The 15,898-nt window shown below is 37.6% G+C and overlaps 1 protein-coding gene across 4 annotated transcripts in view; it reads left to right on the forward strand.

Moving 5' to 3' along the window:
• ADGRG6 (adhesion G protein-coupled receptor G6) overlaps nt 1-15,898 on the forward strand; it is a 111,060-nt gene that overhangs the window by 59,318 nt on the left and 35,844 nt on the right. For 2 of the 4 annotated variants that reach the window (XM_026844940.1, XM_026844941.1), the window contains exons 7-10: nt 591-3,638; nt 6,263-6,348; nt 7,412-7,464; nt 7,549-7,602. In XM_026844940.1, coding sequence (XP_026700741.1) covers nt 591-3,638; nt 6,263-6,348; nt 7,412-7,464; nt 7,549-7,602 — 3,241 coding nt within the window. The remainder of the gene's footprint in view (nt 1-590; nt 3,639-6,262; nt 6,349-7,411; nt 7,465-7,548; nt 7,603-15,898) is intronic. The other 2 variants (XM_026844942.1, XM_026844943.1) reach the window with 1 other exon arrangement.

Genomic DNA, 15,898 nt, shown 5'->3' on the forward strand with positions numbered 1-15,898 from the left:
ATAAGAGACAGGGGTGTGGGGTGTGTTTGCTTGTTGATTTTTTTTCTTCCCCAGATGCATCAGTTGTTACTGTAGGATTTAAAATTCTTGGAGGTTTTTTTCTCTTGGCAAATCGTTTCTTTCTTGTACATTGGCTATCAGGCAGTACAGTAGACAATGTGAAGGAATTTACAGGAATTCAGCCTGTTTGATTTACTAAGCTGTAGAAATAAGAAAATACTAAAAATTTCCTCCAAACTGTGCTTTTTTCCTTTTTGTGGAGCCACTCACTCTATGTTCACCATGAGCAGTTAACTCTGATTTTTGTAAGTACAGAAGGAACTGAATGGCTTATTAATGTTAGTGTGAATAAAAGCAGACAATTAAGTCCTTTCTTTGGCTTTGAAACTCCCAAGGGAAGGTGGAAGGACTAAGAAAAATAAGCCAAATTCATTTACAGTAGAAGGAAATTAAACTTTCACTCAGCTAACTGGCGCCATTTTCCACTCTTGGTAAGTTGATTTTTAGACCAAGAGCAGACAGCCAAGAACAGACAGTTAAATTGCATATATTTTCTTTAATCCATTAACTATGTGGCTTACTACACACAGACCTGCAGGAATTCAGACTTCCTGCTACGGTTATCTTCAGAATGAAGAGAAATTCACCTGAATCCTCCCATTCACGACCACAGAGCCAGCAAGAGTCAAAGATAGAAGGGATCAAAACCATAGGGATTATCTCAACCCCAATTATTTGGCCAGTGAAACAAAGGCCTCTCCATTTCAGTAAAAGCTCAGCAGATGAGAACCCAGAGAGAAAAAACACATACAGCTTGTTTCTTCCAACTGTGTCCGCATCAGCTGCTTCTGAGGAGACCAGCAATGATGCCTTGGCTGCTTTTACAGAAAAAAATGACTTAGATAATGCTGTGGTGAATCAGTTACTAAATGAAAATATTTTGAATTATTCTAGAAGTTCATTTCATGGCACTTCTGATGCAGCAGATGCTGTTACAGAACCTTCTGTGAATGCAACAGTTCCTGTTCTTCAAAGCAGAAGTTCTAATGCAGAGCTAGCACGGACTTTGGCAGATGGGCTAGATCATTCTGACTCTGAGTCAGCGTTTCATTCTCCCATTAGCAGCAGCAGCACTGCTTATGAACGCAAAAAAGAAACTGTGTGGATATCATCCTCCAACAGCAGTTTTATGCATATAAGCAACATCTTGGACCCTGTCCGTTGGTGGAGGGAGACTGTATTTCACCATCATATCATCTCTGATATTCAAGAAGACAGACATCATTCTCTTTCTAGCTTATCTATATCACCTACAGAGGAGAAATCATCATTCCAAAAAAGCAGGATAGATTTGTTAGACTTTGCCCCTGAAAATTTTTATCTAGAAATGGAAAAAGACAATGCCGATAGGAAAAGTTTTTCTATGTTAGCAGCAAACAGTGAATTTCAGTTTAGAAGATCTATGCACATTAAGGAACATCATTCAGGAGACATTACAAATTTAACCTCTGTGGAGACTCCATATGCAAACCCAACAACTTTTTTTCAGAACATGAAAAAAAAATACACAAAATTTATGTCTGACATCCAGCTGACAAATTCAGTCCTAGGACACAGTAGAGAACTACTAACATTTTCATCACTTGTGGTAGGAACAGGCTGGACAAGCTCAGGATTTAAGCATGTTGTAACGACCCTGCCTCTTTATCAAGAATTGTTGACAGACATACATTTGGAAAGTGACAGCATATTTGTATCTAATAGCAATCACTGGTCTCATTATTTAAAACATTCAGTGTATTTTCAAAAGCCAAGTGAGACCCTTAGAAATGGAGTAATGGAGAACAAGATACATGCATTTCATTATAATAATGAAAATGAAGAGTCAGCTTTTTCCGTATTAGAGCCAGAGAACATGAATAGAGTTGGCAGTTCCTGGGACTCTGGTTACTTGGATTTTCCAACAAAATATGTAGATATTTCCCCTTCTTTAACAGCAGGTTTCTGGACTGTTTCCTATCATTTGAAAGAAGCATCTCAAGTGTTTCCCAAGAAGCCGTCAGAAAACTGGTGGCTCTCATTTAATAAACTGCTTTCTTCCCCAACAGAGAGATTGCCATCCATTTCACCTGCCAAGTCTGACAGTATCTATGAACAAACATCTGCCATTAGATTATTAGGTCTCAGGGCTGAAGAAATGAACTTCTCTAGTCATGCATCAGCTTTGGAAACACAAATATTTAGTTCATTTGTTCCAGGCCTTTCAAAGAGAATTTCAGAAAGGAATGGCAAGACGTCACAGTTGCAGTCAACAGTGAACTTTGCAAACCTCAGTGTGTCTTCCAACAGTGAATTTTATTTTGACTTTCCTTTCCCTTCCCTGGAAGCACCTTTGAGTCAACCCTCTATATGGGTACAGGTCAGTCCCTTTGATAAGGTACTTGAAAACTCCACAGAAAAATTAATTATATTTGATAGTTTGCACATGCAAGTTGGAACTGATATAGTAAGTGATCAAATCAACATGACCTCCCTAAACAAGAGGCAGCAGCTTGTTTCTGTCCTTCCAACACATTCAGGAACCCAGCCTTCACGTTCAAGAGATAACCAAACTGCTTTCTTGATCAATACACCAGTTAAGAGTTTGGTAAACAGTACAAGAACACTTGGATCACCACAGTCTCAAAGTCTGTCAGCGAATGATGCTGTAACAAATACTATCGATAAAGCAAGAAGTAAAACACAAATAGATGCAGGTGCTTTTTTAAAAAGCATCAGTGTGATGAGTTCTGACTTCCTTCCAATGACATTTTCTTTGGAATTAACACACCTTCTTCATTCAGACTCAAATTTCAGAGCCAGTTTACCTCCTAACAGCTACTCCACACCTCCACTCCCTCAAAATTTTCAGAACAATCTTGATATAATTTATCCAACCCTGATCCCTCAGTGGAATGTAGCAGAGTTAAACTTGCCAAGAACAGTAACACCAATAAATCACCCAAGTGTAGGACAAAACTCTGTTGAAAATCAAGGGGACAGTCTGAGATATTCTCTATGGACAGTAGAACAAGAAATCATTGGTGACAATGAAGACATAAGGAATTCTGCTGTTCTGACATCAACAAACATATTGAGGCTTTCCAGATGGGATTCAGAAGGGGAGACATATGGATCCTTTAGCAAGCACAGAGAAGGAATGTCTTCTCTGAATATTGTTAGTACTCATGCCTTGGATTTTGAAAATGCTGATTACAGACATTTTGCAAATCTCTCTTCTATTTTGGAGTCATCAAGAACTGCAGTAATGAATGATGTGATACCTTCGTCATCTTCGTACAGTGGAGTTATTATTCATCACAAACAGAACATCTTGAAGGGCACTCTGATGTCACCTGCAGCAGCAATCCACCACTCTTTCACGCAGTCCCAAATGATGCTTTCTTCTGTAACATACCATCAGCTATCAGTTTTGGCACATGTTCATTCCTTGACCAATTTACCATCTGAGACAAGCCAAAATACTACCATTTACCCACCACTGAATCAATTTACTACCTCTTCTTCAGTCTTTTTATCTTGCTTATGTTACTCCTTCACTGAGCTGGGCTGCCTGTGTCGACCTGAGGTCAACTACAGTATGTCAAGCCATTAAGTTAGATATAGAAAAAAAAAAGATCATCTTATCTATTAGATAGACAGTTGGTAGACTGAACATAGAAGTAGCTGGCTTTCATCCTTTAGCTGTAGAGCCATTTAGCAAAAATTTGTAATAGTAATTGACTTACAGTAGAAGGGAATTTGTAACATCTTAGTGATTGTAAACCATTTAATGTGTGATTTCTAATTTTTGCGTACTTCTCTAAAACAGCTCTCATGAGACTGTGAGGGTAATATCTTGGGTTGCCATGTATTTTATATATATTGTATGCCATTTTATTGTTTGAGATTATATGAATGTTTTTCACATTAATATATTTTTGAGGATTTAACTTTTTAAAGGCAAAGATTTTCTGAAAGAAACTTTTGGATAATTTTCCTAATAGAATTAAGAAGCAACACTCCTGGTATTTCATTGATCGTTATATTTTTATAGTTGGTGGTGGGTGTAGGGAGAATTGTTTTTCCAGGTTCTTTTTTCCTCTTTTTTCAAATTATCTTTGGCTACTTTTCATCAATTTTCTGCCCATAAAAATATTTTTTTTTTTAATTCAACATTTTGAGGTGGGATTTCCACTGTTTAATTTGGAGAGAGAGAAATCATTTTCAATTTTCACTATCAGACACTGCAGTCTCATGAGAGTGTTTAAAGATGTAGATTAGTTCTTTGTTCTTGTTCTTTTTTGATGCATTAAAACATGCTTTGGGTCACCATCTGGTGGAGATCTTGAAGCTGTTGACTAGTTCGATTTTAAAAATACTTTGCATATTCCTATATTAAGGTGATTTTGGCCATATACATAATTATATAAATAACATAATTATATATATGATTATACATGAATGTGTGAGAATATATATAATGCATACTTTCTGTATGTGTGTATCTACATAGCACATATAAAAGGTACATTATACATAAAAAATTGAATATATGTATATAAGATATATATACATATAAATGAGATTCAGGTCTTGCAAGTGGTTTCAACTTGCCCAGTCTAATTTTCTACTTCCAAAGACTTTTTTCTCTATTTATTTGAAACGATCACCGTAATAATAACAAACGAAAATATATTTTCAGATTTAACTGCGCGCTAAATTTGTGTGCCTGTCAAGTTAAGGGAGGTAAAAAAGACAAGAAATCAAAAAGCAAGCAAGTTCATTCTACTAATCTCTAAAATTTAATCATAGCTTACCAAGGAAGGTAACTGGCAAACCATCTTTCTACAAGAAATTGTTTCTTTACTATTGTATCACAGAGGAATTTTCATACTAGTCTCACTGATCATATGATCAATTCTATAATGAAAAGAAAGAACAATACTCAAGCCAGCTCATGAATAAGATAGTAACCAATTACATTGGAATATACTGACTTCAGATTTTTTTCCAAATACTTTTATTTCAAGCTCCAATAAAATCATTATCTATGAAATTGTAAAAGGATTAAATTTCTTCCACCTGCAATAAAAGGTCTTTTATTTAGACTAAGAAAGACAGAGCAGTTCCTTTACAATTCAGAGACAAAAAGGCATTTCTGTATAATTGTTGTCATGTCCTGTTCTGATCTGTGTAGTGTCTCTGTAAGATTTACATAAATAGATGTATCTGTGATCAAGACCCACAGCTTCATTTGGTAACAGCCCTAAACAAAGCATGTGCACATACATGCAAGTGAATGGATCCAGAATCTCTTTAACTTCCCCCACATCCTGGGAAGTTTTATTGAACTAGAGCATACAGAATTTTTAATGGCTTAATGAAGAAAATTTGACTTGTGAAAAGTATAGACTTTTAACACAGAGCAGAGCTGTGAGATGATTTGCTGTTATTTATTAGATGTGAAATCTTGTAATGCTGCCTACCAGCTCATGAGCCTAAAGAGAATTTATATTTACCCAGTACCATTTCAGAACAATTTTACTGAATATAAAATTGCTCCAAGCCAAGTGTTACACATTTTGTGACTGAAAGATGGTTTGTTCAGCTGCCAGTTTTGTAAAGCTAATGTGGGTTCTTCTACTCTCTGACCATTGCCAGGCCTGAGGGCAAAGGCTGTGCAATGAAAATAAGAACTGAATATCCCTTCTCCCGTCTAGTTCTGTCCCCAGTTATCTTGTTACTTCCAATTGATGAGCTTTGTGTGATCTCATAAAGGTTTAAGTCTAACCTGCAGTGGTTGAGTTCTGGATTATAGCAATATGACTGAGAACAGAACTTATCTGTGTTGCAGACTTCAGTAATTATGATTATTAAATCATGACGCTTTTGTGATCTTACTTTTACACACCACATTAAAGGCATATGCAAAATACTAATTATACATACATTGTTTGTGAGTTTTTGTGTCACATTTCAGTTGTCTCTAAAAATATAGAGGGGGGCGGAATTCTTCTCTAACTGAACAGGACTAGTGAGAATGGGCCCAAGCTTGCAGGGCTTGTTCACTCCAAATTTGTATAATGCCAACAAGAGCTTGAGGTGTCCTTGTATCTGGGGCTCAACCCAATCTTAATATTCATCATGAAACTAAAGTCTCTTCATTAAAAAGGTAAATTTGTTCAGTTTCTAACCTTATAATGCTGTTTTTAATGGACAGGTGGGCTATTCTACAGAATATCTATAACAGTCTTTAGTTCCAACTCCAACTCAGTATCGAAAGTACATGATGTAGTTGCAGAATGGGTAAGTTGTCTTCTTTCCTGTGTGATTACCTATATGAATATTAATATTAATGTGGTTTTGAAGTTACATTGTGATAGAATTTTTTTAAAAGGCAGTGTTCATTTATGTGAGGCAATAGACTTTTCCAATTTACCTTAGTATTCTCTACTTAAAAAGTCTTTCACCATGGATCAGTTATTGGGGTTTTTAGTAGCCTCTGGGTTTTTAGACCATTTTAGCAGACATGAGCTCCTTTCTGGGCCCTCTGGGTGGGGGATTCCTGAAGTTCCTGCCTCTGAAAGTTCCTCCTGGCAGAACACAGATACTCTTTGTCCTTTTTGACAGTTCACATACTGGCACTAACACAATCTGTTAGTCTTTATACCGTACTTACATGAAAATGCGATGTCATAAATGGATGGCAGTTTTTTATTTTTCTAATAAACCTGGAGGCTCTCAGCTTTCAAAAGCTTAGAAAAACACCTGTAATCATCTACAAACCAGAAATACAGCCATCCATACCTGCCAGGGTTATTCTCTTAGCAGCGGTAGCCAGGCAAAGTACATAGGTGCCTGAGCCAAAGAATCTAGATGGGTGTCACTTGGCCCTAGCAGAGTATGCAAAAGTGTCTCCCAGGGGAAAACTGAGCAGCCATTGCCCACTCAGAATAAATAGTACAAAAGTCTGAAAAAAAGATCATCGTAAGGTTGTAGACTTTTAGGTGAAAATTGACCCCGAGGTTTTTGTGAGTAAATCTTTTCTAATCAAAGTGTTCCTGAGAATTTAAGATGAGGAAGAGGGGGAGAAAAGGATAAGTTCAGCATCCTGTGCACTCACCTATTCAGTGTGTCATGACCTTATAGAGATTCCTTCTGTCAGTAAAAAAGCCCACATCTCTCACTACCAGTTGTACATCTAATATAACAATCACCTCACTGAAATGGGAGAATGTTCTCTTTGCCTTGAAAAACTGAAGGGGATTTCTCAGGGGGGAGAAGGGTGAAATTCTAACTCTGTATTAAGCAACAAAGAGCCTCATTAACATCTCACCATTCATGTGATCAATGTCTTCCTGTTTTGCAGCTAAACCGTACTTTCCAGAACTGGAATTACACTGTGTATGTGGTCAATATCAGGTAAATGAAGGGGGAAGATGTTTATGCTGTATTCCTTTTGAGAATTAGCTCACCCTAATTTTTTTTTTTTTTTTTTTTTAATAGTATCCACCCTGGCTCCACACAAGAGGGAGTAAGAGAAAAAAGAAGCATTAAAAGGTAACATTTTAAAAGACATTTTCTTGATAGCATCAACAGCTTCTATTACAAGTGACTTTATAACAGGCTTTACTGTCTATTATTGGATTCATTGTCTATTATTGGGCATATGCTGCCAGTCTGTAATATATGACCGCTGGTGAGCTGAGTGCTCTGGATGTGCTCAGAAACCTAATACTGGTTATAGTGTTTGGTTTGGTTTAAACCTACTGAGCTTTAAACCTTAACAGATCCTTTTCTTCAGAGCTCAGGTTTCATCTGTCACAGAACTGAATAGACATGTCGTATATACATTGTATGGCACACCCAGCTTTCTTTATCAACAAGCTTTGGTACACTGGTATCTATGCACTGGCACTGCATTTATTCTCTTGAACCAGAGGCTTTTGAGTTAACAGACATCTTACTAGATGCAAAACACTGAAAAATCATGCTGGAATTGAAAGCCAAACCAGTGTGAGTTAAACTATTTACCATATGCTCTCATTTCCTGACTTCTGCTGGGCTTGGAGGCACTGGTGCTGGGACAGCCTCAAAAGCAGCCAAAGAAAGTTAGATGGGTCACACCCCCTGAAAATTGGGCCTCAGGGGATTTCTTTGAAAGCAGCAGCCTGATTTCTAAGGGATATATGGGGAGGGAGTGAATCTTGGGACCAAATTAAGGAGAGGAAACTAAAGCATAGGGACAACAAGTGGGTATGGGATGTATCTGTTTGCTGTGTAGACAAAAATCCTATAGTCAAGGACTTTTAACTTCTGACTTTTGAAAACTGCTGTGATAACAGCCAGGCTTTTTAATTTCAGAGATAGCCCAGTATTCCCAGTTTACCATCAGGAAGTAGTTACTGATGCTTCGTTTTCTACAGAGTTTACCTAGATGTGGAAGGATTTGTAGAAGGTACTATCTCCTTCCAACACACCCACAGCAGAAAGACAGCTTTTATTGGCAAAACCATTTAACTGGTATAGTGTAAACCCAGCCTCTGAATGGGCTATTTTGCTGCTTGACCTACATTTACAGTAGGGTGTAGTGATGTGGGTGGGATTTTTTTTCACACTTCTAAATGATACCGTTATGCCAACAAAACCTTTTAAGTGGAGACCATGCCTCAGGTCTTACCAAAAAGCCAAGACTGCTGAGGAATGTAAAGCTTTCCCCATCCTTACTCCTGCATCTTTTATGAGGCTAGGAGCCCACCTTGTAAGCATCTGTTCTCCTCTATACACACCTGATTTCTTCTTGTCTGAACTTCCATCATCCTGTCCTCTGCATTTTGTTTCTGCTTCCTGGTCTATATAAAAAAGGAGGTGAAGAGGGAGAAATTATTCTAATAATTTCCTTTCCTTTTCGCTTTTCCTTTCCCTTTCCTTTCCTTTTTCCCTTTTCTTTCTGGCATACAGTGAATGTGGCACTAAAATACTTCAGATAATGTATTACTGTTGTGGGAAATTAACCCCATTCCTATTTACTTTGTTCATCATATATACTTTCAGAGGCAATGGAATTGCATGTTCATAATACATTATAAGGCTTTTCAAGGGAGGCCTGGTCTATTGAGAAACTAATCTTTTCATGGGCTCTAGTGCACTTTGTGTCAAGGCCAAATGGCATTTTGTCATCATTCTGAATAATTTAGTATAAATGCTAATCATGTCACACAAAATGTTACTGTTCTCCAAATAATCAGGATTGTTACGCTGTTCATGTTTTCTTAGAAAAAAAAAAAAAAAAAAAGGCGAGTCAAGTTTCTGCCCAACCTAGCAACTCGATTGGGGTAACACAGGGATAATTAAAAATTTAATTGAGGTGCTTGATATATGACTAACAAAAATTACACTTTTTACACATTGTGCATATACATATATAGAAATACATATACACAGGATTTTTTGCCATTTTTTCATGTGTTTTTCAAGTCTTGCTTATGTTATCATGCATCATTTACCTCTTACAGGAGAAACTTTGGGAAAAGTTGTTCTCCCGCCTTTTAGGTCTTCTGAGTATATATCTATTGTTGTACATTGCTTCCCTTCTGAATCAAAAGAAGGATCAGGTTCCCAGTGGTCTTCACTGTTCCTGGGTATAGTCACCAGGTTTCCAGTTCTTTAAGGTTCACACAACTGTGTCTAGATTTTGCAAGGAAGAAATCTTTTGAATTTCTGAAGATCCAGAAAGCAAACTTTTTTTCCTACTACTGCCCCATCACTTTTTTCAAGATACTTTGTTAGATTTTCCACTTACTTTGATTTGTCCTGGGTAGAATTCTAAGGAAATCCTACAAGACACCAGAATAACATTTTGGGGTATAAAAAATTAGCAGGTTACAGGTTGGAAGTTTTTAATCCCTAATGGGAGTAATGTTAATTTCTCACTCCTCAGGTGATGCACTGAAACGTTATGGCTGAGTTCTTGTATGTAACTTGCTCACAGTATGATTTCATACAGTTCTTATTAGTTAAATATTCCTATAAATTATTTCTGTGACTAGTTGTCCAAAGATTTTCTTATTTCTCCATTTTGGGTGGTCAAGAATAAGTCTCTTGCAGTTTTAGACATTCCACTACTTCCCTTAGTTTTTAAGTGGTTATTCCATTTATCTTCATGTTCATCTGAACAGAATTTCACTCCACAGTTAAAATTTAAGACCTAACCCATACGTATCATGGCCTTAACTTTATCTTTCCTCTGGAACATAGCCTTCTTATTTCTAGGGCAGCATCATAATCCTTTAAATTGCTCTTTGAGAAGTTTCCCCCCTTGTTACATGAATTCATATTCATATCATTCAGATCACATCTTTCTTCCCTACCTTTTGGATTAGTATTTTATGCAAAAGTTAAAAAGAAAAAAAACAAAAACAAACCAAACAGCAAAGCTACCTTTCCCAGCGTTTTCTGTGCATTTTTCTTTGCTTCAACCCTTACTTGCCACACTGCTACCTTATGAAGGAATTTCTGTTATTCGTCTCCCCACCTAGTCTTCTTGCAAGTGAAAGAGGAAGAATTGTTAGGGAGAATGATTCAGAGAAAAAATAAAAGTTGGAAGTGGGAGGTAGGAAGCCGTCTTTTTTAGGTACGTTAAAAATAGGTGTTTTCCAAATAAATATTTTAAACTGTACTGCATTCTGGAGAAGAGCAAAACAAAACAAAAATATGGAAGTGGATTGTCACTCTTTCATTGCTGTGTTCTATGAGCTGCAGAAATCCAAAGTACAGTGTGCTTATTATGCGTTTATGTACATGTTGATGAGAGACAGACAGAGTACCAAGTCCAAAAGTGCATTTTATTATCAGCACCTTTAATACTGTGAGATCTCTGGGTGACAGCAGTATACCAAGCTAACACTTTGGTAGATTATTAACTACTTTAATAGACAGAATTTTATCACAGCTATACTTGACTTTATGTCTGTGTTTAATTTTTTCCTCTGGTCATACTGTTTCTGTCTCTTAATGAGAGAGCAGCTGATCAAAATAAAGGAGTTCAGAATGGGCTGTGGACATAACTGTTTATTTGTCCCCCATTATTTTGCACTAACTGTTGAAAATTAAGCTGATTTGTGGATTTTATAAATTATAAATGTGTTTCGTTTCTTTCATTAATTCTTTGCCTTTTGTGACTCTGCAGCTTTGTCAGAACTTTCTATGACTGCTGCTGCTGCTTTTCTCAGACGGGTCCTACGGATTGCAGTTCTTTTCAGATGACTATATAAGGCTGCCTCAGTAGTAGAATTGGTCTTTATTACAGCTCCCATGCTTCTCCTTTCTTCTTTTATTTTGCAAGCAGTTTTGAGAATTTGGGCCCCAATTCATTCATAACCTTTTCTCCACTTAACATAGAAATAAGATTATGTTTGCTCCAACTTTCGCTGCTTGATTGTCATAGTTTTGGCCTATTTCCTGTGTTCAGTTGCTTTTGCTATTTGAAATAACATTAATGTTAGTACTGTTAAACAACTCATCCAAATTAAAAACCACAGTGGTAGAAATCTATGTAAGAACTACTAAACTTAAACAGAAATCACCTCTCTTAAGAATGAAAATAAAGAGGAAAGCAGGAAATCAGAGCTGCCCATGCCTAGTCCTGCTTTTTTGAAGTCCGTGGGAGTTTTGCCACCAGTGTCAGTGAGGCAGATTCAGGCTTCTGCATGCTGTGTTCTTGGGTGCTGTGTTTCTTAATAAAAAATGTAATGCACTGGGATAAAACTTAAGCAGATTAGATTGTGTAATAGTTTTAGACAGGAGTTAGCAACATCAGAACAGCGTAATTTTGCTTTTATAGTCTTAAGAATGTTTACTGAGTAAAGTATTAGGCTATTTCATTCTTTGTAGATTACTTCAAATTATTTGTTACGAAATAATAATGCTATTTTTGTTATAAATGAACACATCTATGATACCTATTCCTATTTTTAAAATTTTCCTGGTTTCTACTGGTGAGGTTTTAGGAACAATTTGGTCCTGGCGCACTTCTACTACCCCTGACTTCAACTTCTGTGAAAGCAGTAAGGGACAGCCTTGACCATTGCTGAACAACTTTTTAAACTTAAAAGGAAGGTTTAGGATGCTTTTATTTTTAGTAGTCAAAAAAGTAGCTGCAATTTTTAGCTTTGTGTCCTGAAGTCTCAGATTTTATGTTTTTCTATAACATCTCCTTCTGCTGAGAAGGGAACCTCTTCATCCTTGGCATTACTTTGAATGTATTATGCCCAGTCCTATTTTTTTCTCTCTGTTCTGAACATTTTAATGGTATCACAGTCAGAATCACCTCAAGTAAAAGTTTATCCACAACTCTGATGCTTTTGCAGAATGCTTTTAATTTCCCTCTACTTTCATATTTCTTTCTGTCTCATTCTGTGTGCTTTCTAACATTCTGTCTGCTGTTTGTATTACATCTTCACTGAGTGACTTAAGCAATAGTCATCTCTTTTTTTGTCTCTCCAGTTAATGTGAAGAAGTTAGTAGTGTTTACAGGTGACCGTGTAGGTCTACCTGTGCTACCAGTCTTGAGTTATAGCTATGCATCTTCAACATAACAGCAAGACTGGTAAAGAATTTAATGCTGACATCTTAAAATTTTTTAAAATATGCCAGCATAGATAGGAATGAAATTCCCAGTGACTTTTAGTGGAAATTTAGATTCCCTGATTACTTAGATGCTTTAAAAATGATTCTTTATGTACTTTAAATCAAGGTACATTAACTACAAAAGAAATTAATAGTGGTTTGTTAAACCGGTTGACAACTGCAGTAATTCAGTATTAGTTCAGCCTGTCTAGTACAACTGAAATGAGAGGAGAAATATGCATTGCTAATTATCAACCACATATCTTCAGGTATGAGACAGTCTGTGTTGCACAGTTTGCATGGTTTGTTAATCCTCCCTTCAGGCTCCTTGCATCGCGTAGCAGCAAGACCACAGCCTGTGTGTAGGCACACTGTCCTGGAATAGCTCTGAGTCACGCTGCTGGAGAAGAAAGCCAGCTTTGTGGTACGCACCATGGCAGCACAGGCGCCCCCACCACCTCCTGTGCCTCTGCTGAGGATGTAGCTTCGTGGACTCCTCTCTCTGAACCAGCTTAGCTCAACAGGCCAGAAGAAAGTGGGATAGACGCTGGTCTTGCCCTGTTTTCCTGCTTGCTCCAGCTGTCACCATGTCAGTCAGAGAGGAGAGAGGCATAAATAATTTATCCCTGCTGTGTTTACCTACACCACAGTCCATTTTTTTTATATTGGCAGCAGTAATACTAGCAGTACAGGTTACTGTAGGTGATGTGTAATTTACAATTGATTACTGCTGTGAGAATCTTATCTGGTTTTATATGGCACATAATAAAAGATGTAAAGTTGGGTGTAGCAAATCTAGTGACACCAGCACAGCATGGCAGTGTTGCCATTTATTTGAGTGTAGGCCTACTGTTTCCCAAATCAAGAATTTTGTTCTTCACCATTAAAATGTTTTCTCTCTGGGGTCTGACTGTGACAAAAGTGGAAGGAGGCCCTGAGCTTCATATATTGCGTCAACTGTCAAGTTAAACGGTATTTATTTACTTTGGGAAGTTAGCGTGAGTCATTCTGAAAAGTTTATAGAAATTGTTTTCATCATAATATAGAACAGACTCTTGTTACACAGTATATATGACTTGTGGTCTAAGAGTTTCTCAGAAAACAAATAACAAACCGGTTTAACAGATTATTTTTATCAGTGATTCATAATCACTTATTTTCTTTTTAACTGTTCAAGATAACTGTAACCAGTTCTACCTCATCTATCATTATCCATTCTGTTTTGTTGCCATTATCCCTCCACATGTTATGGGTAATAAATATAATTTTAATTAGTTGGGAGTCCTGCAATAAGAAATATAGCAGTGATGGTGACTGTTCACTTATGACTTCTGTTTTTCAGCCGAAGTGCTGAGGTAGGGAGTGGCATCAGTATATTAAGTTTTCCTCTTCTGAAGTGAAGGGAATAGATGAGTGAAGCCAGAATCTTTTAGGAAAGATGGTTAAGTGCCAGGAGACTCTGGGGCTGAAGTACTGGAGGGCTGAAGGAATTGGCAATCCCATAGGCAATTTCCATGCTTCTGCTAAAAATAAATGTCATAATAAAATTGTGCCTCAATATATCTGAGGTATACAGCAAAAGCCTGCTAAAGCACATCCACCCTACTGAGGCTATTACCATATGGTAAACACTCCACAGAGAACAAAGGAACTCAGTATCTCTGGGATCAGGGCAGGAGTGACCTGGCCAGGGATAGCTGGAATTTCTCTGCTTAAATACATCCACTGGGGAAAACCAAGCCAAATCAGCAGGTAGTCACATTTTTATTTTCTTCTCCAGCAACATGTTACCAGTAGAACAGTGGATATGGCAAGAAAAAAGAAAAGTGTACTGGTGTTCAACAGAAAAAAAAAAAAAAAAAAAAAAAAAAACCCACCAAACCACCAGTCAGTGACTGTGTATGTTTATTTATTTATTTATTTACATCCGCAACAGTGAAATGCGTGGAGTTCACATTTGTGATTTTTTATGAGGCTTACGCTTTGCTTTTCTTTTTAATTTTTTTTCCTAGACTGAGAGGTTGTTTTCTAATGCCAGCTCTTCTAATGCCATTTCACTGATGAGAGTACTTCAGAACTACTAGTTGGAGTTACTCAGTTTTCAGAGGGTTAAATCTGCCGTCTAAGAGCAACATCTGTACACTGACCTGTAGTTTTATGCTGTACCAGACTAGGCATCTCTGGAAAGTGCAACTCTGGGTTGTTATCATGGGCATGTCTTTCCAGAAGATTTTTGGAAATGGAAGTGCTGATCTGTCTAGGGAGGGGTACCTGAAAACCCTACTAGCCCTCTCTCATACAGCGCCTCTGCAGATTTTTTTCTCCTACACTTCTTCAAGTAGACTGCAAGACCCTTTAGCTCACAGCTACTTTCTTGCACTGGGGGCCACCAGTGAAAGCAGCTCTGTTCGGTGTGTGCCCTGATCACTGTATGTGTGCTGGCAGTGCTGCCACTTCCCAGGCTGCGAGGAACTGCTCACACACAGCAAAGATCTGTCTTTATTCAGGGTGCTGGGTATCTAAGAGCAAGGCTGAGATGAAGACAGCCTGAAGTAGGCTTGCTTTTTCTTTTTTTCCAAATTTTGGCTCCCATGGAGATCCAATGTTCCATGCTTCGGTGGCGTCACCTCCTACTAGATGGAGCCAAGCAATGCTCTTGGGTACCGACATATTCTCTTCTCCAACGTGTGTTTTCTGTGTCCCAGGAGGAAATTTCTGAGCCTTCCACTCTGGGCTTCTTTCCTGTGTCCTGCTAGAACTGCTTTTCTGTTCATTATTTCCCTTCCAGAAAAGCTATGTTTTTGGACAAGGGTGGGGACTGTTTTATTTCTCTCACAGGAAAGAGACTTGGGCACTTTGAACTACTTCTCATGCCCAAGAAAGTAGCAGTGGGCTACAGTACAAAACAGCTATTACTGCTCAAACTTGAATTACTCATCTGAGCAACTAGACTTTCCTAATTAGGACTACAAGTTTCAGAAGTGTGTCAGGGTGTTTTTCACTCCATCAAAATTTAGACATTTAAATGTTAGGCATCTGTTCTTCGTTAATCTTCTAGTCTTCATCTGTAGTCAGTGGAGAGGTAGACCCTCTGGAGAATGACTTGTCCCATCCTGACAAGTTTTGTAAGGTGAGATGAATCAGCTCGTAAGTTCCTAACCCATCAGCCAACAGACTTTTAAATTTAATTAGAACTCAGAACTTTATGCTTTCATCTTTTAATATCTTT

The sequence above is a fragment of the Athene cunicularia genome (assembly GCF_003259725.1).
Source record: "Athene cunicularia isolate RWA chromosome 3 unlocalized genomic scaffold, athCun1 chr3_part1, whole genome shotgun sequence".
Lineage (NCBI taxonomy): Eukaryota > Metazoa > Chordata > Aves > Strigiformes > Strigidae > Athene > Athene cunicularia.